Source organism: Clupea harengus, chromosome 5, assembly GCF_900700415.2.
Source record: "Clupea harengus chromosome 5, Ch_v2.0.2, whole genome shotgun sequence".
Classification (NCBI taxonomy): Eukaryota; Metazoa; Chordata; class Actinopteri; order Clupeiformes; family Clupeidae; genus Clupea; species Clupea harengus.
Window position 1 is genome coordinate 27,634,837 of NC_045156.1, and position 27,257 is coordinate 27,662,093.

Consider the following 27,257-nt stretch of genomic DNA (forward strand, 5'->3'; position numbering starts at 1 on the left):
ACATAAGCACAGAGCCCCCTCATGCCAGCTGTCCCTCACAGGGGAGGAACTGATGAGATGGTCAGGCCTGGTCAGTTTACCTGCTGTGGTCAAAGTGAAATGTTCGTCAGCTGATGAACCGTCACAACATTCAGACACAGTTTCACTCATTGTTAAAGGTGAGATCAGTCATCTTATTTCCAACTTATTTACAGATGATGCCTCTCCTCTTCCTACCAATAAAGCACAAAAAGCATTGTCACCATTTGGCCTTCATCATGAAACACAGGACCCCGAAAGGGATCATGAAATTAGGAATCTTTGACAAATATGTTAAATGTAAAATGCAATAGCAATTGTACAGAGGATTTTCAAATTCCAAAAATTCTTACAATGTCCGGACAATGTAATCCACTTCTTTCCTCCAGGCTGTTGAATCGATTTTTCAACGTGGCAATGTTTTGTCACAGACATTTAAATAACCTCTGACAGAAGTCGACACATTGCCTTGAATAACAAACTTTTGGAACATTCTTAATTCAAGCAGGGATATTATTTCAGGCATGAAAACACGTTAAATAATTGGGGCATGTATACAAACCATTGTGCAGCCTTGTTACTCATCTTTAAAGCTAACATCAGTAACTTCATGACGGGGGTTCTCACAAGCTATACTGAGCCTGATTGCTTAAACCGTTTAATCTTTTGTTCTGCTGTGGTTGTCCTGTTGTGCGCAAGGAGATGGTAAAATAGTCGTCACATTTCTGATAAAACAGAGATGTCATCATTAGGCCAGGATCTGGTCAAAGCCTTTTCTGCTTAAGTTTACAGACTTTGTATCACAAGGATCTGGTCACGGAATTACTGTCACTGTCATCATTCATGTATGTTATTTTATTGTGATGCGTTTGTTTCTACACAAAGCTACGCTGTATGTGTTGTGCCTTTAGTAACCTAAGCATAAGCTGAGAGGATACAAAAGTCAAATGAATGATGCTGTGTGTTGACAACAACAAAGGTCACAAGAGTGAACTGTTATAAAGAAATGTGTTCTTATCATTTTCACAGGGTTTCCCCCCACACTGAGGGCGTCCTCGTACATGATGAGTGAGAGAGACTCAGTTGAGCTGAGCTGTGACTTCTCTCAGTCTCCTCCTGTGTCTCAGTGTGAGTTCTCCTTAGTTGGGAAAGAGGCACATAAGCACAGAGCCCCCTCATGCAGGCTGTCCCTCACAGGGGAGGAACTGATGAGATGGTCAGGCCTGGTCAGTTTACCTGCTGTGGTCAAAGTGAAATGTTCATCAGCTGATGAACCGTCACAACATTCACAAACAGTTTCACTCATTGTTAAAGGTGAGATCTGTCATTACATTTCCAACTTATTCACAGATGATGCCTCTCCTCTTCCTACCAATAAAGCACAAAAGCATTGTCACCATTTGGCCTTCATCATGAAACACAGGACCCCGAAAGGGATCATGAAATTAGGAATCTTTGACAAATATGTTAAATGTGAAATGCAATCGCAATCGTTTTTCAAATTCCAAAAATTCTTACAATGTCCGGATATTGTACAGTCTTACCCAATGTGCACAATAAATGAAAATGTGTGTTGTTGTTCCACAGGAGCAGCTTCTGTTCCTCCAAAAGCCCACCTGATGATCTCCCCTGCAGTCATCAGAGAGAGTGACACACTTCAGATGACTTGTGAAGTACCTCAGTCTCAGTCTGCGTCTCTGTGTGTATTCTACCTGGATGGGATAGAGGCTCCTCCATACAGTCACCCATCATGTCAGATCTCCCTCACTGGTGTTCAGCTCCTGCAGTGGACACGTCAGAGTTCCCCTCTAGAGGCTAAAGTGGGGTGTTATTATACAGTAACATCACTAGGGCAGCAAATCCAACATTCTGCTCACTCTGACCTTGTTTCAGTGACTGTTCTAGGTGAGCATCCCCATAGTTTAGTTTTAATCTATCAGTTAATGTTTCAATATGTTACTACTGATGACATATACTCCTTTAGCTGTTATGATATAGGTGCATTTCTGAGAGATTTGTCGGTTTAGAAAACTGGATACAAATATTTGATAAATGTCTGCTCTCCCATTACAGACAGACTGCAGAAGCCACACATAACGGCCCTTCATGATGGCTCCACCTCCATTGTCTGTGACATACCCAAGCATTTTGGTGATGCTCTCAGCTGCCAACTTTATACTGGAGATGAACCCCAGTTTTATCTCAAATCAAAGACATCAAAGAGTGCATCTGGAGACCTTTCCTGCCAGTTTACAGTGAATAAGGATGATTTATTCAGACGTCTGCAGTCAGTGAAGAGCAGAGGGGTGAGCTGTGATTATACAGTGAAGACAGAACATCCATCTCTCTCTCCACGCAGTGACCCATACACCTTTACAGGTAAGATGCTGTATCACACTTACTAAAAGTGAAAAATAAAAATCCAGATTATTCCATGTCTCAATGCTATTATGCTATCTATTTATTTTCGACAGAATTAAGCCTTGTCACAACAACAACATATTTATCACCATCACAGCCAGGTAGGCATCATGCATTTTAGTGTGATGTGTTGTCATTGCTTACCCATGGAAGGTCCTCAATATTTCATGTCACTGTAAAACTACTTTTATGAAAAACATTTTTATTCAGGAAGGCATTTCTGGCCTTGTGATAAATCACTGTCACTAAGTTTTCTATTATGCTTATGTTAACTAGTCTTATTTTATTTTATTTTATTATTATAGTTAGTTTCTACTATGTTGGCACACTGAGATTTTTCTGAATGAAGAGTGCGTTACAAATAAAATGTATTATTATTATTATTATTATTATGATTTCATAATGAAATTAATCTAAACAACGTTTAAATGGAATGCCTCAAAATAATTAATGTTTAATGAATAATGTTTCACTTTCTTTTCAATAGAATTGTCATATGAAAGCAACAGCACCCATACCACTAGTTTTACCAGTAGTTTGGTATCTTAGTTATTTTCATATCATTATTGTTTGTATTTGAGCTTCTTTGGCAGTCTAGCTTGCCTCTGGTACATGCTGGGTGCTTGAGTGTACTGTAACTGACCTCTGTATCACTGTCTGTAGATGCTACATAGAAAAGTCATTGGAATGAAGAGAAACCCATTCTATGTCTCTCATTGCTAATATGTCATTTATTTGTTTGACAGGGTTAAGCCTTGTAACAACAACAGCAACACCAGCAACAACAGCAGCACCAGCAACAACAGCAACAGCAACAGCAACAACAACAGCAATAGCAACAGCATCAACAACAACATATCTATCATCCTCAGGGCCAAGTAGGTATCATTTATTTTAATGTAGTAATAGTTGTAGTTTATGTATTTAGCAGGTGCTTTTGTTCAAAGCAATTTGCAAAACTAGGCAATAATGCAACAAAGTGTATGTCATTTATTTTCTTTCTTTCTTTTTATTATAATAATAATGTTATACACATTTAACAAAACTATGAATCTATAAAAAAATGTATGGTTGGAACAAATTAACTAGTAAGACAGATGCTGTTTGAAAAGGTGAGTTTTTGGACACTTCTTGAATATACCACCGCTGTGATGTCTTTTCATTGCTTACCATGAAAAATCCTCAATATTTTATACTTTTAAATTAAAGCAACCAGTCTGTACACTTGAAGATACAGTGTGAAAGGTTTTGATTTGAAAAATATATCTTACTTGGATGATCAACATCCGTGCTTCTGTCTGCTACTTTCACCGTAGAGACTGAATAGTGCTTAAGCGATATTCCTTTCCTGTTCCTCTGCATTCATTATAGATAATCACAATTTAAGACCAATCATTATTATCAATCAATTATCAATCAATCATATCACTTTTAATCTCAGAGTAACCGAGAATAATAATGTTTAATAATAATAACATTTTAGTTGAATAGAATGGAACTTTGAATAGAACCCTGTACTGTACTGTACATTGAGTAGAATGTAGTACTGTGCTGTTCTGTGTGTTTAGATTAGGGATATCATGGGAGAATTGATAACACTTTGATGGGCTACAGTGGTGTTCGAAAGTTTGTGAACCCTTTAGAAATTTCTCAGACTCTTTGGCCTTGTGGTCAGGGTGCAAGTTTATTATTTATTACCCCTTGAGACAGAAATATGCTTGACAGAAAGAGTCCTTATCACCTCTTCATCTGCCATAGCAACACTTAAATTAGCCTCCACACCAACACCATACCACTCTACTTGCCACCATATTGGGTAATTGTAATAGAACGTTTAAGAAAGACTATGCATGGATAATATATTACTGCCATTGTCTGCTTCATTATGCAATTCATTGGTGCATCTACTCTGCAGTTTCAACCGTGACTAGTCCAAGGTCCACTCATCCTGCAGAGGATTCTTCAAAATTTGGTAAACCACTCATTTTAAAATGAAATATCATAGTTTATGATACCTGGTTTAAAGTGAGTCGTATACACATTCTGTATTTGACACTGTCTCTGACTGAAGGTCACAGGGCATTTTTGACGGGGTCAGTGGTGGCGTCTGGAGGGGGCCTCTTCCTGGGGGTCCTCATTGCCTCATGTCTCTGCTTCAGTAAGTTGATCACTTATTTACCACCTGGAGGACTCACGTCAGGGGCTTTTTATTAAGAGTTACTGAAACTGCCTTCCCTCAGAGTCTTTAACTAAGTTTCTTGATGTTTTATTGTGACAATGACAATGAAGGCAGCTTAGTGTCTGTAGTGTTTGTGTTTAATATGCGAAGGTTAAACAGACATCTGTGTGTATTTACTGTATGTATGTGATTTTGATTTGTATGTGTTTTGTGAAAAGCATGTTCATGTAAAATACTTTCCTCTACAGAGAGACATAAACATGCAAGGTAAGACAAAGCAGCAGTCTGCACATCAAACACAGAGACACAAAAATACATCTTCAACAACACTACATTTTCAGTTACAGTAACTGCACAGGTAGTAAAAATATCTTCTTCTTTTTGTCTTGTTCCTGCCCAGACCTCAGCATACTACCCACTATAGAAGTAAGAAATCACCACACACCCACCTCTAGTCCCTTTAATAACACATACTACAATAACACAAATGTCAGTGATGTGTTTTAGTTTAATGTCTTGTGCTTGTAATAAAAACACTTTGTTTATTCATAGGTGATTCTGTCAGATGTGGTCCAGAGGAGGGCAATAATGATGTGAGTGTTATGAGAATGAACTGGTGGTGCTTATGTATTACATTTTTAAATGTTGTTGTTAAAGACAAAACAGTGACTTACATCAAGGTCGGGCAACTCATCCTTTAGCTGAACATAATGATATCTGTGAAAAATCACATCTACAAAAAACACAGAGCTCTCACCCTCTCTTTAAGAACAAATTCAATCACAGATAACACAGATCTACAGTGACATGCAAAAGTTGGGCACCCCTGGTCAAAACCTGTAGAAGATGAACAGATCTCCAAAAGGCATACATTTAACGATGAAACATTCTTTTCAAAATTTTCAGCAAGATTAATGTATTACTTTTGTTTTGTAGAATTTTAGAGTCAAAAAGCACTAAGTTTGGGCACCCTAAGAGATTTTTTTGCCAAGGTCTCAGCCCTTAATTAACTTGTTAGGGCAATGGCTTGTTCACAATTGTCGTTAGGAAAGGCCAGGTGATGTACATTTCAAAGCTTTATAAACACTCAGACTCCTCAAACCTTGTCCCAAAATTCAATTAAATACCACTAAATTCTGGAAGCAAACATAACAGGTCACACCTCAAAATCCTCAATTCACTACCTCAAGAGGCACAAGCTGAAGGTTTTGCCTTGGCCCACGGTCACCCAACCTAAACATCATTACAAATCTGTGGCTGGACTCAAACTAAACTAGAAGCCATTGGCAAGGAAGGCCAGGTGAAATCCCCCAAATAACAATTGAAAGCTGGCTTCAAAAAGCGTTTACAGGCTGTGATACTGTTACTAGGTACTGACCATGCAGGGAACCCAAACCTTTTGCTTTGGGTCTTTTTCATTTTTTGTTATTTTGAAACTGTAAAATGAAAAAAAAAAAACTTGATGAAAGAAATGTCATCTTTAACTTCATGCCTTTTAGAAATAATCATCTTATACTCGCTTAGCTACTCACAGTAACATACATTTTAAAATGGCGTGTCCAGACTTTAGCATGCTATTAATTGTGGTGTTCTTCCAGCTTGATAGGGGGAATGATGAGCGTTTCCCTACTATCTTAGACACCTCAGGTAAAAACTGCATCTGCATTATTGATTTTAGTTTAAGTTATTTAAATATGTAATTGTAAAGATTGATTAAGATCCAATTTTCCCTCCAGCTTTAATAACACATCTAACATGAAAACACATCTGGACATGTCGTATGTGATAATCATGACATTTCATTCATAGACTAGCTCTAGGGAAAATATGCTTTATGTTTTATAGGCAACTGGTTTTGTTATCATCTTGAAATTCATTTTGATGCATTGTGGTCATATGACGGACATTCACACTAGTCTAGTAGCCTAGGCTATGCACTGTGTAGTTTGATTGACATTGCCAACTATATCTCCAAAGGTCACCAGCTGGCACATTAGCAAGCTTTTATCGGTGTCAGATGTGCTGTTGTTTGTGTTTACAAGGTTTTTGCATGTCTCAGAAGTTTTAGACCAAAACAGAGACAGAGTAAGATCCTATATGTTTTCAAACCCACCATATGTGTAGTCTATGTACTGGAAGGATCATGTTAATTTACAGACTATTTGTTTTTGTGCTTCAGAGAATCACCCGGACATTATGCCTGCACATAGTACAATTAGAGTAAGTATGTTTACTGTCATTGATACTCTGAAACAATACAAGTAACACAGTGAAATTACAAACTGTGCTTTTTCATCCTTCAGACTGTTGACACTGTTGTAACCTACACCATGATCACCTCAACACCCCTGACTGTAGCTCCAGGTAAAAAAAAAGATTATTTTCATTTACAAAGAGGAGTTCTACTAACCTGAGTATTCAATAAGATGCAAAAGATGATCAATCTTCCATTGATGCTCATTCTCATATCTTGTCTCTGCCACACACACACACACAAAACCCTCTAAAATATGCAGATTTTCTCTTACAGTATGAAGAAGCTAGCACCATATACTGTATATGACAATTACAGTTATCACATTTGACTCTGTTCATTAAATCTTTCAGATGTTGACAAAAGGGAAGATATTTTCTCTGAACAGGATGATGTGAGTGCTCTATGTGCAAAGTACTGCGCCATGGATGTATAGCAAAAATCAATGGCTTTTCTTTCAGATTAATTTACAGGGCCATCAGATATGTTTAGCTGTGTTTATCGCAACTGTTGTTGTTAAGTATTGATATGATGGTTGTAGTGCACCCTGTTGTCTTATAATACTTAAGCAAAGTTGTTGGGTATGAGTACTTGGATGGATAATGAGAGGTTTAGCTGCTGTGGGAAGCCCCCAACCAATAGCACAAGTAATTTAACATCTACTAGAAATACTGTATTTACTATGTGTGCCAGTAAAAGGCCATAAACTACTTTTATGTTAGTTTATTAAACCTTTAGTTAAATGTGTAGTCTTTTTTTAACTAACGCACTTGTGCTCTCTCCCAGGTAAACCAATATAATACAGTTACATACATCTTGGTGCAGGACCACAGGAGCCCTGTTGTCATACAGCAGGACATGACCTACAACCTTATGCAGATGCACTGATACAGCTGCACATACTGTGTAACTGTATATTATCTAAATATGAACTGTTAACAATTGATTATTTTAAAATGTATGAGGTTACAGCATTTATTATGATTTAAAAGGCTTGTCTTGTGTTGTGTTTATATAGTGTTTGTTTGTAGTATGTGTAGTGTATAAAGTATAGTATATAGTGTTTTGAATGCCAGCATATAAAGAAAATATCTACAATGGCATATTGAGGGTTTAATGGACACCTTATCCAGTGACATTTCTGTTGTATTTTAGCTAGAATGTAAAGATTTCAGGAGGCAAGTTGAATACCGGTTTGCGGTATATAGGCAGATTTACTAACGGTAAATACATTGTTAAATAAGCCACGCCCACATATGCATGTCCCAAAATTGCCCAAAATTACTGTCTCTATGAGTCCGTCTGCCAATTAGTTGAGTATTTTCATCAGATGTTACATCAGTAGGCTAGTTATTATCGTTAGACTTTTAGATAAGAAATGTAAACTTTGAAATGTATTATTTATTTAGAAATCCAGATAATGTTGCTTGGTTCTCTGTATATAATACAAAAAATGGTCAATAAAATCTGAATAAAATGGTTATTTTAAGTGGTACTGTAAGTGTGCCGCCTCCGTCTGAATGAACAAAAGCCTGGTAGTATAAGTGCATTCATCTTTGCCAAGAGCTCACTGGTGCATGAGATACGAGGCAAAGCACCTCTACTTCAAAAAGGTAGGTCTGTGAGCATCTTAGTTTGGGCCTTAGTTTGTGTGTCATCTAAAAAAAGAAAGCAGACCTGTGGTGAACTTAGAGGAAGTTTTTAGAATGATTCTGGTTGCAAGGGGGCTGCAGACAATGATGATGTGTCTCTCCTCCTAAGGAAAAGCTACATGACAGTAAGAGCTCAGATAACTAAATCTAATTAAACATTGATATCAAGATCTCTTGGGGTAGAACATTTACACTTTTTCTGTGAGGCGTATTTAGAAACATTGGGAACAAAACTTGCTTTTAAATGTTATAAAATGAAAGGAGAACAAAGCATTTTCTAGCTAAGAAACAGTGAATATGACATGAAGCAGCACAGCAGGTATCCATGTCTTTACCCACAAAGTAGAAATGCCACACTGACTCAAGAATGGGCCAGTGAATCTCACGGCTAACTGCTACGTCACTCAAAGAGTTTTATGGGACTCTTTACCTTATTGCACATCCTTAGGAAGCCTTGACTTCTGAGTGGTTGGAAAGAGCAGAGACGACGCCGTTTAACTGCAAGTAGTTTTAATAGAATGAAGAAGTAGGCAGCTGACAGACAAATAGGAAACTGCTAAATTCAACTAAAGATGGTCTGACACTCAAACACCACAATTGTCACTGATGCTTGTTGTTATACTGACTCAGAGACTTTGACCTGACAATGCATAATTATCATATAATTTATCCTAATCAGTTCTTCTAAGAAGCTGCCTGAGCCCAGCCATGAAACAGAAAAGCAGAGACTCAGACCCTGGACATTTACCCTAGTGATCAGGCACGTGCACAGATAGACCCCTAGTGGTGCTCAAGCACCTGCCCTTTTGCCCTGGATGAGAAAAGTGCCCCTTCTGCTGGAACCAAATTTTGTCTTCATTCATCAATATTTAAGAATAAAAAATACTCTCTCTGTCATCAATTCCGTCTGTCATCAATTCCCCCCAAATGTGTTTTGATATATAACGGGGCATTTATTTGAGTTCTTGTGAGAATTTCGCCCCGACATGCTCCGCGGCGCTCACAAGCCCCACGCGCCCCTCCCTCATCCTCCTCCACTTAGTGCGTATGCAGTGCTGAGCGCCAGGCCAAACGGCTGCAGCCTACTTCTTCTCTGACCTGCAGCATCAGACAAACAGGTAATGACGGTGTTTGTGCAATCCCCCGACGTTGTTTGGTGATAAATTAACCACAACATTAGCGCCGCTGAAAACATTACGTCACAACTGGTCCGACGTTTCCTAAAACAATAAACAAACACAAAACTCACGAAATCCGTGATTTCAAAGACTTGTCCAGCTGTTTACTGACGTTTGTCAAGTTTAATGAAGGGAGAGAGATACAGGCAGGTAGACAGACAGACAGGCAGGCAGGCAAACAGGCAGGCAGGCAGGCAGATAATTTAAAGGCAGTTTTACGGTTCTACAAATTAGACAAGTTCACTAGTTTTGTTTAATTTAAAATCGTAATTATTGAAATGAAAGGTAGGTCTTAAGTTGAGCTACATGACAGTCTGGTGAGGTATATTGTGGTATATTATTAGTGTAATGCTGCTTATGCTTCAAATCAGTCAGAAAAGAGTAAAACAAAATGTTGGTGTACTGTGTTGTCAGCTTTACAGAGATAATGTAAGTCACTCTTGATCATTATGCACAACATTGATTTATCTCATTTACAAAATTTGAAGCATAATGCCAAGAAAATAGAGACTCCAAAAGCAGAAGGACAGGGAACTGCAGCAAGCAGCTCTCTTTTATCTTGGATCAAGCCATCAACTAGTAAAACAAATAAGGGAGAATCAGTAACCCTACCTGGTTCAGAGGAGCCCATCATGGATGAGGGAGGACAGACAGAGTGTAGGACTGAGTTATGTTCAGGAGATAATTTGAGTTAGTTTGTTAATAAAAATAAATATTTAAGTTGAGAATATCCTACTGTGTTTTTTATTTATTTATTTATTATTATTATTTTTAATTTCATTAATCATTTTGGCGATGGGTGCCCTTTTTTGGTTTGAGCACCTGCCCCCCAAAATGTCTGTGCACGTGCCTGCTAGTGATATATAGAGAGTATACCTCTCTGGCACCTGCTGAAAAATCATTGCACTGGACATAAACTGCAGAGAGACTAAGTGCCCTGGCGTAAACTTTCATGTGCAAACTACTAATGCTCAGGTAAGAAGGAATATTTGTACAAACTTATGTAAACCATTTCAAAGAAGATATGGAAAAAACCTTTGTTGCATTTTCTTGTTGCTTGTCTTCAGAATGTGCTATGCTCTCCTCTAAATATGACATCACTAAAAGACTACAGTACATTCTAAGAAGAGTACAAGAGTCCAAGTTCTGATAATCGAGGCTAATTTATTTGCAATTCATTTAAAATATCTTTTCTGTCACGAGTAGGGACATTTGATGGCCTCTAGAGGCCGCCAAAAGAAAATACCTTTGTTTGGTGTCACCATGTGTTTTTGTGTTCACTTTGGTTGTCCATGTGCTTTAGCCCTGGGGGGTATTCGTCGTAGGATTGAAGCTAAGCGGTTTAGCGAGCTAATTTTCAGGCTTAGATAAAAAACGCCCCTCTTTTTGGTTCGTGGAAGCAACTTTTGATAAATTACCATAGTTACATATCGATTAGCACTAACCTGCTCCAGGGCAGGCTAACTTAAGTGTAGCTGGATAAGCTTGCCACACCCCCGGAAAAAGGAGGGATCCCATTGACCAAGGACTGATGTTAGAGTTAGATTAGCGGAGGGAGAGAGTTATTTGCGATCGCCAAGATCCATTATTCTTGTATGAGCGCTACCGATTCAGCCGACAAGGAATCATTAATTTACAAGACCTTCTCGAGTCATTTATTGCAAACACCACAGTCGAACATTGACTGTCTTGCGCTTTTTTGCGAGTGGTACATTTTTGTAGTGTCGGTGATGTGGAGAACAAAGCACTCATAATGATATGAGTGTTATTAGTACACCATAGCATATCATTATTGTAGAAAATGATTACGGTGGACTCATGATAAGAATAGAGAGAAATACAGACAATTTATTTTCACTGCTTCAATTTATTGCATTTGTTATTAATACATTTAGTCATTTAACAGACGCTTTTATTCAAAGCGACTTCCAAGGAAACGTAAAACTACATGGAGGAAGGAGGTAAGGAGATTCAAACTAGCAACCATGCAGATTCAAACCGGTAGAGGAAACCGCTGTACCAGCTGACACTTCTTGTCAGGTATTCATACATAGATATCACCCTATAAACATCCCAACACACCTTGCTCTCACAGCCGTGGCGGTGTTGAATTTTGCCACGATTATGGTCTTGTATTCTTCATAAGCGTTCATATTCATCTCCTACTCGCCAGCGGAGAAAAAAAGAGCCCTTTTCTTTGAGTTTAGAACCATTATACCGTTAGAAAATCATGGTTTTGGTGATCGACCTTTCCTGCCTTTTGAAGTAGGACGTGCACGCGCAAATGCCATGATAACTTTAGCCTGGTTGAAATTAACCACATGATTAGGATGCGGATCAGCCGTTAACGAACCGATATTTGCTGTTCTCAATCAGCTCGCTAATCTTAACGGGCTAAAAGGCAAATTGATTAACTTAGTTTCAACCCTACGACGAACGGGCCCCTGACCTTTCACCTTTCACCTGTGTTTGTTTTTCTCACCATTTTCTGTTCCCACCTGTGCATCAGAAAGGCACATGACTAATTACCCTAGTATTTACACCTGTCTTTCTCTATCTTTAATTCTTTTGGGATTTTCTGTGTTTTGGGGATTTTCCCTTGCCTCTGTTTTTCATCTGAGGCCCGTTCGTCGTAGGGTTGAAGCTAAGTTAATCAATTGGCTTTTTAGCCCGTTAAGATTAGCGAGCTGATTGAGAACAGCAAATATCGGTTTATTAACGGCTGATTCGCATCCAAATCATGTGGTTAATTTCAACCAGGCTAAACTTATCATGGCATTTGCGCGTGCACGTCCTACTTCAAAAGGCAGGAAAGGTTGATCACCAAAACAATGATTTTCTAACGGTATAATGGTTCTAAACTCAAAGAAAGGGCTCTTTTTTTCTCCGCTGGCGAGCAGGAGATGAACATGAACGCTTATGAAGAATACCAGACCATAATCGTTGCAAAATTCAACAACACCACCACCGCTGCGAGAGCAAGGTGTGTTGGGATGTTTATAGGGTGATATCTATGTATGAATACCTGACGACAAGTGTCAACTGGTACAGAGGTTTCCTCTACCGGTTCGAATCTGCAAGGTTGCTAGTTTAAATCCCCTCACCTTCTTCCTCGATGTAGTTTTACATTTCGTTGTAAGTCGCTTTGAATAAAAGCGTCTGTTAAATAACAAATGCAATAAATTGAAGCAGTGAAAATAAATTGTCTGTAATTCTCTCTATTCTTATCATGAGTCCACATTTTCTACAATAATGATATGCTATGGTGTACTAATAACACTCATATAATTAGGAGTGCTTTGTTCTCCGCATCACCGACACTACAACATGTCGGCATCATCCTCCAACATCTACCTCTAACTGCCCCCAGCTGATCGAGGCCAGAGGGGCCGCATCGTGATGGTTCCATGTGACACAGAGTACCCTGCCTTTGTTTCTGAGCGCACCATCAAAGAGACGGCTGGGAACATTGACTGTCAGGGTTGCATGAGGTACAGCAGCCTGAAATAAACACCAGTACACAGTATACTTTTTCACCCACAGAGTTCTGTTCATTCAGGATGTGGTCTTGACATGCAGTAGTGTGTAGACAGTTAAAAACAGCACCGAAAGAACACAAGAATACCAAGAACACATCCCTCAGAGCCCCCTGTCCACTATCTTGCTATCCCCTGCAGCATTGTAAAGGTTGATACTGCCAGGTAGTTAACCAGAATGTTCTCACTGAGTCGCTTTCGTTTGTGGGAACCCAACCTCTGCAGTGCTGAAAATAGGGTTGGTGGGAAAGTCTTTACAGAACAAACTCAAACTTTTTTTTACCACAACATAATAGCTTAAAAATAAAAGACAAGCAATAGTGTGTAGACAGTTCAGTGGCTTTCATGTGTGGGAACCCAGAAGTGAATAAGTGCATGCAAGCTAATTAGCAGCCCTGTGCACTGTGTTCCTCTACCTCAGCTGGTACAGTAAGTTGATTCAGCTGATCTGTAGGGAACGTAGCTTCTCTAAAGAACTGATTTCTATTAAAACATATATTTATTGTAAATAAAATGATAAAACATTCACCGATAAGTCATCTGCCCCCTTTTGTTTGCAGGACCTTTGTCATTCAGCAGATTCCCAGCAGTAACCTCTTCATGGTTGTCGTGGACAACAAATGTGATTGTAGCTCCATCTCTTCAGTTACCATGGAGCCTATTGAGATCATCTATATCATTTCCTGAACTGCTAGTGACAATACTGGCACCAATATGTTTCAGTGTGATAATTATGGAAAAGTGTGAAATTTACATCAATATAGACAAGACATTTTTCCTCTAGTTCTATCTAGGCAACAAGGTTATGACCCTAATGTTCATTTGTGCTTCTCACAAAGTGACATTGATGTACACAATGTTTTCCAAGAATACAATAGTGGCTACCTTGTCAGTTGTGATTATACTATTTCCACCAAAGCTCATCTACTGGTGAGTCTGTTTGTGTGTTTGGCCTTTGATTCCTGTGAACACAACGAGTCTCTGAAGTGTGAGCGCCTGAAGTTCCAGAAGGACAGGAAGAAACCAGACTCCTGCCACCCTTTCCATCCTGAGGTGGGACCCACATCCCAAAACAACCACCTCCTTGTGTGTGTGTGTGTGTGCGTGCGTGTGTGTGTGTGTGTGTGTGTGTGTGTGTGTGTGTGTGTGTGTGTGTGTGTGTGTGTGTGTGTGTGTGTGTGTGTGTGTGTCTGTGCGTGTGGTCTTGAGAGATTTGGAGTATCAATCCATAATAACCTGACAAATATTTCTTGCCCAGAAATGCATTAGAAATTACACATAGAATTTTACATATTATTAAAATTAGTATTCCCTTAGTATTAGTATACCATGACTAATACAGCACCTACAATCTGCAACTTCATCATGGTTATTGTTTTTTTGCATGCAGGAGAATGCAAGGGAGTGTGGAGGCGCCTCGTGTCTCTCTCCCCACCTCACAGCTGCTCTGCTCCCCCTACTGATCCCCCTCATCACCAGGTGACCTTCTTGGACCCACGCTGACCTGTGAAGGCCACCTATCAGAGAACACCATACAGATGACTAATATCAGATGCCACCTATCAGAGTACACCATACAGATGACTAATATCAGATGCCACCTATCAGAGAACACCATACAGATGACTTATATCAGATGCCACCAGTCAAAGCCAACCATGTTAATAACCTACAATGGAAGCCACTAATCAGACCACATCACGCTTAACCAAGAGCAAACGGTGACCTCTATGCATAGAAAGCCTTGCGTATTCGGAGGGAGATTTCCAATTAGAGCTCACTATGCTGTGAACATATAGACGAAACTGCCATCCAGAGAGCACATCGCTGTAGGGAAGGCCATCTACTAGAGAGATCTTTCAAAAACCTCTTTGTTACTCACTGTGGGCCATAGCTCTGCTGTTGGTCAGACTGACTTTCCAAACTGGAATACCATTTAGACACTGGACAGAATATGTAAGAAAAGTGTATCAAATGTTACAACCAGCACCATTAAGGCTGACATGACAGTATATAGGAATGACGTTTTGCCGTGAATGCTTTTGTCTATTGAATAGTCTGATGTGTTTAAGTTTGGGTTTTAATCAAAAAGAATGACAAATATCCTGCTGTCCATTTCATTCTACCTCTTCATTTTAACAGCTGAGGTGATTTCATATAGACGTAAAACTGAATAAAAAACGGTGCATGTTAAAATTGAGGACCCTGTTCTAGTATATGAGCATATAACCGTCGCAGTGAGCTTTTAAAACCACAGTGTCAGTGGGTTTCACTGCAGAGCTTCAGGCTGCTAATGAAAACCCACAACTACTTGCCTGTTTTAAGAACATCGCTTTTATAAAGAGCTTCAAAGACATACGTACATTTTGTCCTCTCAAGAGTAAGAAAAAACTGCTGTTAAATTAGACATGTTTTCCACTGTGCGTTCTAGTCTTTGTGTATCTCATGTGTTAGCCTGAGTACATGCAGAGTGAGTGTAGTTTGGATTTCAATACATTATATATATTATATATATATATATATATACAGCAAAGTTTTATTTTCAAAATGTTGTATTGTTATATGAACGTTGTACTGCAGAGGTCAAGAGATCGTATAATGTGGTAAAAATCTTAGGTGTAAGCTTTATTCACGGCACCGGGGAAAGTTACAAGCAACAAATCCAAAGCTCTGTGGGGCAAGGCCCCTTCTTATTACAAACTCAACTCATGTCACACATACAGTCCCATTATTTCAGTAAAAGACATGTGGCTAACAAACATATGACCAAAGGGAGGGGGAAGGCTTTGACCAGATTCTGGCCTAATGATGACATTCTGTTTCTGTTTCATCAGAAATGTGACGACTATTTTACCATCTCCTTGCCCACAACAGGCCAAACACAACAGAACAACTTTTTTAAATTGAGGCCAGTTTTATATAATGCTGTTTAGATTGTGAACTCCTACAACAGCATTCAAATTCCTGCCACTGTTGATTTTTTAGGGGGACAGCCGATCTGGTCTGTCTCAGCCTGAAATATATAACACAATCATGATGAATTACAGTGCAAAGGCATTCAAGCATAGTTATTACTTTTTTTTCCCAATTTGTGTCAAAAAAATCAAGCATTGTTAATGCTGTGGGATGTTTTTTCAATTTGTGCCAAACTGCAATGCAGAGAAATTCAAGCACTGTCATTGAGATACGTTATTGCAGACCTTGGTCAGTCAGTTGCAGATCTCGGTCAGTCAGTTGCAGATCTCGGTCAGTCAGTTGCAGATCTCGGTGGAAAACCTCTGAGTGTCTAAAGACTTTAACTTGCAGCTTGCAAAGTAGTTGTGGGTTTCCTGTCGGCTTGACAGCAAACTGCCTCCTTATTTCATTAGTATTTAATGCAACCCTTGTTGCTTGTTCTCAGTGACACGTGAATGGGTAAAATGGCATCTTTCATAGTATTTCTGCCATCCTTTAACTTGTTTTGGGTCATCACTCCTTACTGTAAGTAATTCCTGTTTTGTAGCCTGATGTTAAACCATTTGAGTTATCCAAGGACCTCATGAAATTACTTTGTGCCCAACTGTTCATGTATAATACTATTGAGAAACAACTGAAAACAAGCTAAAACAACAAAAAACCTTATATTACCAATGTGCTTTGACATCAGTATTATGTAAGAAATCAATGTGTTATATGTTATTCTCCATATAATCATTTGGCTCTTCGGTTTGTTCTTGGTATGTTTTGTATAGGTAGACATAGTTCATACTTCACTTTCAGTAAACTATCTATTGACTCTCAGTTTGAGTGGTTTGTGGGTACTGAATTCTAGGAGTACCGAATTCAGAAAGTCTTTAACAGATAGGGAACAGAGCTGATGTAATTACACATGCAGGGCTCATCTTTGACAGTTGTGCTGATGTTTTTTCATCTCATTTTTATAGTCCTGTTTGAATTCACTCATGTCCACGGTAAGTTTACAAAATATGAATAAAAAATATGAATTAAAGTAAAATAGGTACCCTGTAGATATCTTAGTGATTATTAGGAGTCATACATTTTTTTAACAAACTGCAAAGATGAATCAAAAGATCTATGGAATACTACAATAACTACAAAAGTCGTAAACATGTACACATCAGTTATTTTTTTGAACTAATGTATTATATTTGTCCTTAATGACAATGACATAACACATATTATTACTTCTGTTTTAGGACTTCCAAAACCTGAGCTGTTTGTATCCTCTTCAGTAATTTTGCCGACAACCACAGTCGATCTGAGTTGTGTAGTCCCTCAGGATCCAGTGTCTCAGTGTTTTTTCATGGTGGGAACATACACCATCCCTTCACCATCATGCCAGCTGACCCTCACAGGAGAACAAATGAAACTCTGGGGACATGTAAACCCACCTTCAGTGCTTCCAGTGAAATGTTTCTACACTGTAAACAGGTCTGGTGTTAATCGTCCCTCTGAAAAATCTTATCCTGTTTCAGTGCTTGTGCTGGGTGAGTGAAGAAGCATCACTACTGTAAATTCACTTAACATTCACTCTGTTTGGCATTTCTGAGTTCATTCCTGCCTTCTGTCTGCTGATAGATCATTTGCAGAAACCCACGGTAAGCGTGCACCATGACCGAACAGACATGCAGTTCGACATTTTTTGTGAAATACCCAAGCAGTCCTGGAATGTCACCGGATGCCAGCTTTATACTGGACATGGGGAGAACTTTTACTTGACAGCTAAAATACAGAAAGCATCTGGAAACTGCCATTTTTTTTCTGTGGACGAAAATGATTTATTCAGACGTCTGCAGTCAGTGAGGAGCAGAGAGGTGAGCTGTGATTATACAGTGAACACAGAACCTTCATCTCTCTCTCCACGCAGTGACCCTTACACCATTCAAGGTCAGTATGCTCAAAATATTATTAATTTATTATTAAATACATATTATAGACATGACTCCTTATGTCTGTCTGGTGACATTTTTGTAAAATAAAAATAACTTTAAAAAAAATAGTAAATCAAATATTATCCTAACATCCTGCATTCATTGTGAATTAAAAGGATTTCTTGTAACAGGATACCAGCCCCAGACCAAAAATACTCCTTTAACATCACCAGAAGCAGGTAATTTGCATTTTTGCAACTCTCCAGGATAGAGAGCAGTAATAGCTTGTTCTTGGAATCACTTCTCATTAGATTCAAAATTCAATCTTTCTCAAAGAACTATTCCAAAGGTGCCAAAAGAATTATCCGAAAAGTCCTCAAAGAACTATCCCAAAGGTCCTCAAAGAACGTATTACATTAGATTAGAATAGACTAACATTTTGCCTAGAAGTGCAAAAATATAGTACTATTGTGCATTGTGCAGTGATGAGTGCATAAGTAATTCTATATCTTACTTGTGACTTATAGTGCTGCTATATCTGACTAGTGATATGCATACAGTAAGTGCTGCTATATCTTACCCGTGACTTATAGTGATGCTATATATCGCATGTGAAGCCTCTAGGTGTCAGTACGTTTTAATAGTTTTCTATTTTACATTTACATTTACATTTAGTCATTTAGCAGACGCTTTTGTCCAAAGCGACGTACAAGGGAGAGAACAGTCAAGCTAAGAGCAATAAAAAAGCATGGTGTAACAATAAATACTACTTTACATGAGAATTAGAAAAACAACAACCTAGAAAAGAGGAAAAAGAAGTGCAGGAATGTAACTGCTGAAGTGCAAGTTAAGCGCTAGTCAGGTGCCAGTTAGGAGGGGAGGTGCTCTCTGAAGAGTTGGGTCTTCAAAAGCTTCTTGAAGGTAGAGAGGGACGCCCCTGCTCTGGTAGTACTAGGCAGTTCGTTCCACCAACGTGGAACTACAAATGAAAATAGTCTGGATTGCCGTGCTTGCACGGACGGCAGTGCCAAACGACGCTCACTAGACGAGCGCAGCGTCCTGGGTGTAACATTTGCCCTTACAAGAGCATTTAGGTAGGTGGGAGCAGAACCAGTAAGCACTCTGTAGGCAAGCATAAGTGACTTGAACTTAATGCGAGCAGCTACTGGCAGCCAGTGGAGCTCGATGAGTAGCGGGGTGACGTGTGCCCTTTTCGGTTGGTTGAACACCAGACGCGCCGCCGCGTTCTGGATCATCTGTAGTGGTTTCACCACGCAAGCCGGCAGGCCCGTTAGGAGGGCGTTGCAGTAGTCAAGGCGGGAGCTCACCAAGGTTTGCACCAGCAGCTGGGTGGCATACTGGGTTAGGTACGGCCTGATTTTGCGGATGTTGTATAGCGCAAAGCGGCACGACCTGGAGACAGAGGCGATGTGGGCCGTGAAGGTCAGTTGGTCATCAATAATGACCCCGAGGTTTCTTGCTGTTTTGGATGGAGCAAGAGATAAAGAGTCAGTATTGATCTTGATGTTGTGGTGGATGACCTGTTTGGCTGGGAAGACCATCAGTTCCGTTTTGGCCAGGTTCAGCTGAAGGTGGTGATTTTTCATCCATGTGGATATATCAGCGAGACAGTCCGAAATCCGCGCCGAGACCGTGGTGTCCTCAGGAGGGAAAGACATTTTAGTATCAAGTAACCCCGCTGACATAAGAAAACCTTTTGATGTCTATGGTTAACACAATAAGACAACAGCCATATCTCTTTACAGACAGCTGTGAGAGTTCTGCAGTAAATGTTAAAATTGAGACCACATTACTCTGCAAAGTCCTTTGATTTAATCGTAGTTTAACTTTTTAACCTCCTGTTTAGGTTTAAGGTCTCAATCTACTCCAGTTAAACTCAAAGCTACCACAAGAGGTGATGCACACACTGTCACAGGTGAGTTTCTTGCTTTTTGTGGAAATACACAATAAAGTCAGCCCAGTTAGTCTGTTTCACAGCATGACTGAATGTGGATGTGAAGATTCTTTTAACATTCTGAGTCGGTATGTATGTATATATGATAAATGAACAAATGTAAATGGACAATGATCTTTTTTTATAGTTTCTCCAGGTTCAACCCTTCACCGTACTCCAAAGTACACCATGGATGCTTCAGGTAGGTGATACATTCATTACCACACTATGACGCATTATCATACGTTCTTGGTATGGTAAATATCTTCCTATTTCACTTAATTCTTGCTCATTCTCCGGCCTGGATTACCACATGGGCCTATCAGGCACAGGCCCAGGGGCCAAAAGGTCACAGGAGCCCTAAAACCCGCTGCTCCAGGGTTGACCCCTGAGGGTCCCTAGGGGCTATTGCCCCAAATATAGCCCGGAATATTGAAAATGGAGGTGTGAATAGCAAAACAGACAGAACGTGTAACAGAGTTGAACTTGACTTGCAATGTCTGAGGAGAGGGGAGTAATCAAGCGCTGCACACAAAGCTGGAAGAAGTGCACACTCAGATGAAAAGCTCTGGTTAAAAAAAAATTGCTATTTTAAGAAGAAAACTCATAAATCATTGAGCATGGGTATTACACAATGTATCAAATTATATTGATGCCAAAGAAATTACATGACTATACAGCAACCCAATCTAGATAGCCATTACACCAATAATAAGCCCACGCTGAACTGACGGCCAAGTCTGTCATGTAAAATAAAGACAAGCCCCAGGCAAACTTGACTTAGCTTCTGATCTTTTCAACAGCTGGAAACACCCCTGGTCTGATCATCGATCAGACATGTACTGCTTCAAATATATGTTTTGCACCATATGTGAAGTCGTGTATGCCTTGAATGTCTAGCGTGTGTGTGTCAGTGACAAGGGCACTGCTTAGAATTCTGCACCCCCCGACAGAATCCTTGACTTTGTGCAATTATCAACCTTGTTTTTATTTGGATGACCTTTGACAGTTTGGGTGTTTGACGGTGGATTTTTAGTTGTCTCTTTGTGACTGATTTTCATCATAATTAAAATCATCACCAAGAGATCCTGCTTCAATGTCTCTGCAACTGTGCCCTACCACTTCTCTACAACTCAACTGATGAAAGTTCCCACACTAGTTATTATCAAGTAACCCCATTGACATAAGAAAACCTTTTGATGTCTATGGTTAACACAATAAGACAACAGCCATATCTCTTTACAAACAGCTGTGAGCGTTCTGCAGTAAATGTTAAAATTTAGACCACGTTACTCTGCAAAATCGTAGTTGAACTTTCTAACCTCCTGTTTAGGTTTAAGGTCTCAATCTACCTCAGTTAACCTCAAAGCTGCCACAAGAGTTGATGCACACACTGTCAAAGGTGAGTTCCTTGCTTTTTGTAGAAAATACACAATAAAGTCAGCCCAGTTAGTCTGTTTCACAGCATGACTGAATGCGGATAGGAAGATTATTTTAACATTCTGAATTGGTATGTATGAAAAACAAAAACATACTGTATGTGTGTGTCTCCAGGTTCAACTCCTCACTTTACTTCAGAGACCACCATGGTTGCTTCAGGTAAGTGATACATTCATTATCACACTATGACACATTATCATACCTTATTTATTAGCATAGAAAACACACATATATAATTATATATAATATGCAGTATTCGATGTACCAGATTATGCAATGGCCAGATTTTTATTTACTGTATGTATGCTTGTATGTATATTTATGTGTTGTATGTCAACTGCCCTGAACAATACTGTTGATGAAAAAACATTGGTCTGTTTCCAACCAATTCTTTTCTCACAGCTCCAACACTGACCCCCTCTACAGGTAAAGTCTCTGAGCATGGTTCACTAGATTCACACATCTGTTTGTGTGACTGTTACAGCTAAAACTAAATTTCACACAGGAAAAGTGGGTAACACTTCATAGTAACAGACCACAATAAATAGCAAAATAACCGTTGCCAAATAGTTTGCTGATGATTGTTGATAGTGAAAAGGTGGTTCAGTCTCCAAATGTTTTTAAAATTCTCTTGCCAAGCTTTGCTCTGTGTATTTTCACCACTCCCCTACTTTTTTTCCCTATCTCATGAAAGCTTTGATGATATTAATTATTTGTGCATCTCGCTTTTTTATTCCAGTGTCACGGAGAACAGTGCTGATCTTGGCGGTGACTAGCCTGTGCATTGTCCTGACTGGTGTGTCTGCACTCGGTCTCATCTGGATATGTCGTATGTGATATTCATGACATTTCATTCATAGAATACGTAGCTCTAGGAAAACACATTCATGCTTAAGGTAACACATTTGCAACTTTTTAAGGTGTGTTTTATAAGCAATCATCTTGAAATTAATTTTGATGCGTTGTGGTCATATGAAGGACAGGTAAAGACTCCTGTCATTCCCACTAGTCGCCCAGGCTATAGACTGTGTAGTTCGGTGGTCTGGCACAGACAGAACGACACAGACACAGATCGACTGTGCCCACTATATCTCCAAAAGTCACCAGCTGGCAAGTTAGCAAGCTTTTATCGGTGTCAGATGTGCTGTTGTTTGTGTTTACAAGATTTTTGTATGTTTTAGGAGCAGTGGCGGCTGGTGATTTATTTATTGAGGGGGGCGCAGTTGGGCAGTGCGGTTTAAATAACACACAAGAGAGGTTTTGAGTAGAATATATTAAAAAACAAAGATTTATTTCATGAAAACAGTGCTCAACACTGTCCATTAACAACTCTCAACAAACTGTAAAATTGGGCATGAGCGGTTTAGAGCAGAATGGTTTAAGAAACATTGGGTTGGGTTCCAGAGGTTTAAACATTGGGTAGTAGAGGTTTAGAGTAGACTAGATTCAGAAACATTGTGTACAAGAAGTTTAAAACAGAGTAGATAAAAAAACACAGGGTGTAGAGGTTTAGAGCAGAATAGAGTGAGAAAGACTGGATGATACCAGTGGTTTAGAGCATAATAGATTCAGAAACACTGGATTATACTAGAGGTTTAGAGCAGAATAGATTCAGAAACACTGGATGATACTACATGTTTTCAAATGCCAATTTGGTACCCTTCGTCCAACTGCTCTGCAATACTCAGTCTTCCAAAGAGGTTTAGCTTCAGGCTCTTATTTAGATGGCTAAGGCCAGATTCATGCTTTTACATTTTTCAGTAACGTGCTTTAGATCCCTTATTCCTGTTGTTATCCAGAGTGTTTCAGACCCAGGACTTTGGAACAACAAGACAGGGGAACCAAAAAAACGCATTACTAACTGAACAACCAGCTAACCAACTCTGCTTAGCATAGCCTACAGGTTTGACGAGAAGCTCCGGGTGCTATCAGTGGTCTGCTGCTGAATGTTTATATCCGTTTGAGTCCCAAGTCTTTCACTCTCCTCTTGTCAATATCTAATCGTCGATTAAACGGTGTTTCACATAAGGATACCACAGAGTTTTCAGTCACCGATGTCGCCATATTCACAAACCAACGTTTCTGCTAGCTATGGTGCTCTCCTATGTGCTTATGTGACGGGAATGACATAACATCATCATTTCTGGTCTCTGATTCGCCGAATAGTCCAATCGTGTTGAAATAAGAAACGATAGGAAACAATGTCATTGGTCCAGGATCGAACTTTCATCCGCCAATGAGAAGCTGCCCTTCTCAAATGACTGTGAAAAGTATGAGAGCTCTGCCGGCGGGGAAAACGTATTTCCTAAAGAATCCGTATTGAAACCGGATATCGTCACTTTACTCCGGTCTCTGGTTGGATAAAACTTGTCACATGTCCTGAACAGAAATGGACAAGGACCTTTGATTTATTCTTTAGGAACCATGTCGATGCCTGACTTTTAATGTTGTGTCACGTTAACATTAATAGCGATTGAATTACACTTGTAATCGCTAGCGGTAAATAAACGTTAATAACTTGAATGACTGATTAAGGATATATGTTACACATCACAAACACACACAATCAATGGGTTTTGGGGGAAATGAGGTAATTGGTCAGCTTAAATTACAGTATCTTAGGCGAGCTAATTGCCCTAGCTAGCTATACCGGAATTAACAGTGCTAGCTTTGTGTTTGGTCATATAGCTTCGTAAAAGTTTGGTTAACAAGTCACTTGTGTGTTTAGTTGTATGACTTCGTAAAAGTTCGGTTAACAAGTCAATTGAGCATTAAGCCACCTGACTATAATGGGTCAATTCATATCAGCATGCTAACGTTATACTTATTAGCAGCGAGGCTAACTAGCTACTATGTGTTCCAATGGATTGTTGGTCTAAGCGTTAGCAGCAACCTAACAATAATGGAGAGCTTCAGTTAAGACCTACAATACTCTGCAACATTCGTGTACCACATGAACAACTAACCGAGTCAATGTAGACATATAAAAAGTCGTGTAGATAGCTTTATTCACATAAGCCATATAACTTCACAAAAATAATAATAATTTAAAGAAAACCGATCGTTTGAATGTCAGGCGATCAACACAACTTCTCAACTAAAAAGTAAAAGGTCCTAATCAAACGGATTAAAGTGACGACTTCCGGTTTCAATACGGATTCTTTAGGAAATACGTTTTCCCCGCCGACAGCTCCCATTGACTTCCATTTGGCCGGTGCCCAACCAGGGAGGAGGGGCTTTTCAACAAATGGCAAAATATTATACTTGGTCACATTTAAGTGGTTGTTGACAGGGGCTTACGGTCTCCCACACGCATTTACGCGTTAACAAGGTACATTTCTTATTTTAATTATTTGGTATATAATGATTTTTGACATGTCTTTATTTTTTTTTTCATCTCAAAATTTTAAGTGGGGCGGCGCCCTACCGCCCTGTATTGACGCACCGCCACTCCTTAGGAGTTAGCTTGCTAGTTTTAGACCAAAACACCTTACTTTTGTATTAAGAAAGATACAGTCTAATTTAATCTCTGATAGGCACATCTTATATTCTCTTTCAGGGAAACATAGACAACAGAGGTAAGATCATATGTGTTTTATTCTTTCAAATAACACGTTCACCGTTTTAAAGGACCATAAGCTGCAACTGATTTCCTGTGTATCTTACAAACAGTTCAAAGGGTACTCTAGGCAGGACCAGACAGAGTAAGATCCTATATGTCTTCACACTCACCATATGTGTAGCCTATGTACTGGGAGGAACATGCTAATTTACAGACTATTTTATTTGTGTTTGTGTTTCAGAGAATCACCCGGACATTATGCCTGCACATAGTACAGTTAGAGTAAGTACGTTTACTGTCATTGATACTCTGGATACAAGTAAAACAGTGAAATTACAAACTGTGTTTTTTCATCCTTCAGACTGTTGACACTGCTGGAACCATGATCACTTCAACATCCCTGACTGTAGCTCCAGGTAAAACGAGATTCTTTTGATTTATTTTCATTTACAAAGAAGAGTTCTTCTTCTTCCACAACTATGTGTCACTAACCCGAGGTCTGTATTACTCTGCACATCTTGAAGACATCCTGATTAAGAGTACACAGTGTATGTTTGTAGAAGTCAGGAATAAGTGTGGAGAAGTATTTAATAAGATGCAAAAGATGATGGATCTTCCATTGATGCTCATTCTCACATCTTGTCTCTGCCACACACACACACACACACAAAACCTTCTAATATACTGTATGCAGATTTCCTCTTACAGTATGAAGAAGCTAGTACCATGCACATGTTCATGTCACACCAATATTACAAGGCATGAAAGTTATGTGACAATCACAATTCTCACGTTTGACTGTTGATTAAATCTTTCAGATGTTGACAAAAGGGAAGACATTTTCTCTGAACAGATTTATGTAAGTGCACTATGTGCAAAGTACTGTGCTGTGGATGTATAGCAAAAATCAATAGCTTTTCATTCAGATTCATTTACCTGTGAATTCTAAAAAATAATGTATTTAACTATGTGTGTAACATCACATAAATCTCATTTCACCATGTTGTTTTTCTCATTTTCAGTGCCAGTAAAAGGCTATAAACTACTTTTATTTTTGTTTATTAAACCTTTAGTTATATGTGTAGTCTTTTTTTTATCTAACTCACTTTTGCTCTCTCCCAGGCAAACCACTCTATTATCTACGACTCTATTATCTGACCCAGCAAGTATCTCCAACCAGGGGGACCCCACATACAGCTTGGTGCAGGACCACAGGAGCCCTGTTGTCACACAGCAGGACATGACCTACAGCCTTCTGCAGGTGCACTGATACAGATGCACATACTGCATATAGCATTTATTATGCTTTAAAAGGCTAATCTAAAATTACTACAATGACTATGGTCTATTGAAGGTTTGATGGACATCTTATCCAGTGAAATTTCTGTTGTATTTTAGCTAGAATGCAAAGATTTCAGGAGGCAAGTTGAATACCGGTTTGCAGTATATTGGCAGATTTACTAACGGTAAATACATTGTTAAATAAGCCACGCCCACATATGCATGTCCCAAAATTGCCCAAAATTACTGCCTCTCTGAGTACATCTGCCACTTAGTTGAGTATTTTCATCAGATGTTACATCAGTAGGCTAGTTATTATTGTTAGAGTTTTATATAAGAAATGTAAACTTTGAAATGTATTATTTATTTAGAAATCCAGATAATGTTGCTTGGTTCTCTGTATGTCTTGTCTGCATATTTTAAAAATGGTCAATAAAATCTGAATAAAATGGTTATTTTAAGTGGTATTGTAAGTGTGCCGCCTCCGTCTGAATGAACAAAAGCCTGGTAGTATAAGTGCATTCATCTTTGCCAAGAGCTCACTGGTGCATGAGATACGAGGCAAAGCACCTCTACTTCAAAAAGGTAGGTCTGTGAGCATCTTAGTTTGGGCCTTAGTTTGTGTGTCATCTAAAAAAAGAAAGAAGACCTGTGGTGAACTTAGAGGACGTTTTAAGAATGAAAGAGAAGTATTTCTTTCCCAATTCTGGTTGCAAGGTTGCTGCAGACAATGATGATGTGTCTCTCCTCCTAAATAAAAGCTACATGACAGTAATCAAATTAAACATTGATATCAAGATCTCTTGGGGTACAACATTTACACTTTTTCTGTGAGGGGATATTAGAAACATTGGGAACAAGACTTGCTTTTAAATGTTATAAAATGAAAGGAGAACAAAGCATTTTCTAGC

The 27,257-nt window shown here is 39.1% G+C and overlaps 1 protein-coding gene and 1 long non-coding RNA gene across 2 annotated transcripts in view; both read left to right on the forward strand.

Annotated features, from left to right (window-relative positions):
- The window catches only part of LOC116220608, a 42,061-nt gene extending 19,721 nt beyond the window's left edge, over nucleotides 1–22,340 (forward strand). The window contains exons 3-9 of the mRNA XM_031568579.2: nucleotides 17,435–18,125; nucleotides 18,301–18,348; nucleotides 19,977–20,045; nucleotides 20,212–20,265; nucleotides 21,397–21,465; nucleotides 21,618–21,662; nucleotides 22,243–22,340. Of these exons, the coding sequence (XP_031424439.1) occupies nucleotides 17,864–18,125; nucleotides 18,301–18,348; nucleotides 19,977–20,045; nucleotides 20,212–20,265; nucleotides 21,397–21,465; nucleotides 21,618–21,662; nucleotides 22,243–22,340 (645 nt within the window). The 5' untranslated portion in view covers nucleotides 17,435–17,863. The remainder of the gene's footprint in view (nucleotides 1–17,434; nucleotides 18,126–18,300; nucleotides 18,349–19,976; nucleotides 20,046–20,211; nucleotides 20,266–21,396; nucleotides 21,466–21,617; nucleotides 21,663–22,242) is intronic.
- Nucleotides 22,341–24,717: 2,377 nt separating this feature from the next.
- On the forward strand, nucleotides 24,718–26,612 carry LOC116220568. Its single transcript, XR_004163750.1, has 4 exons — nucleotides 24,718–25,347; nucleotides 25,427–25,481; nucleotides 25,884–25,924; nucleotides 26,188–26,612. It is a non-coding gene; the product is annotated as an uncharacterized LOC116220568 (long non-coding RNA).
- Nucleotides 26,613–27,257: the final 645 nt, after the last annotated feature.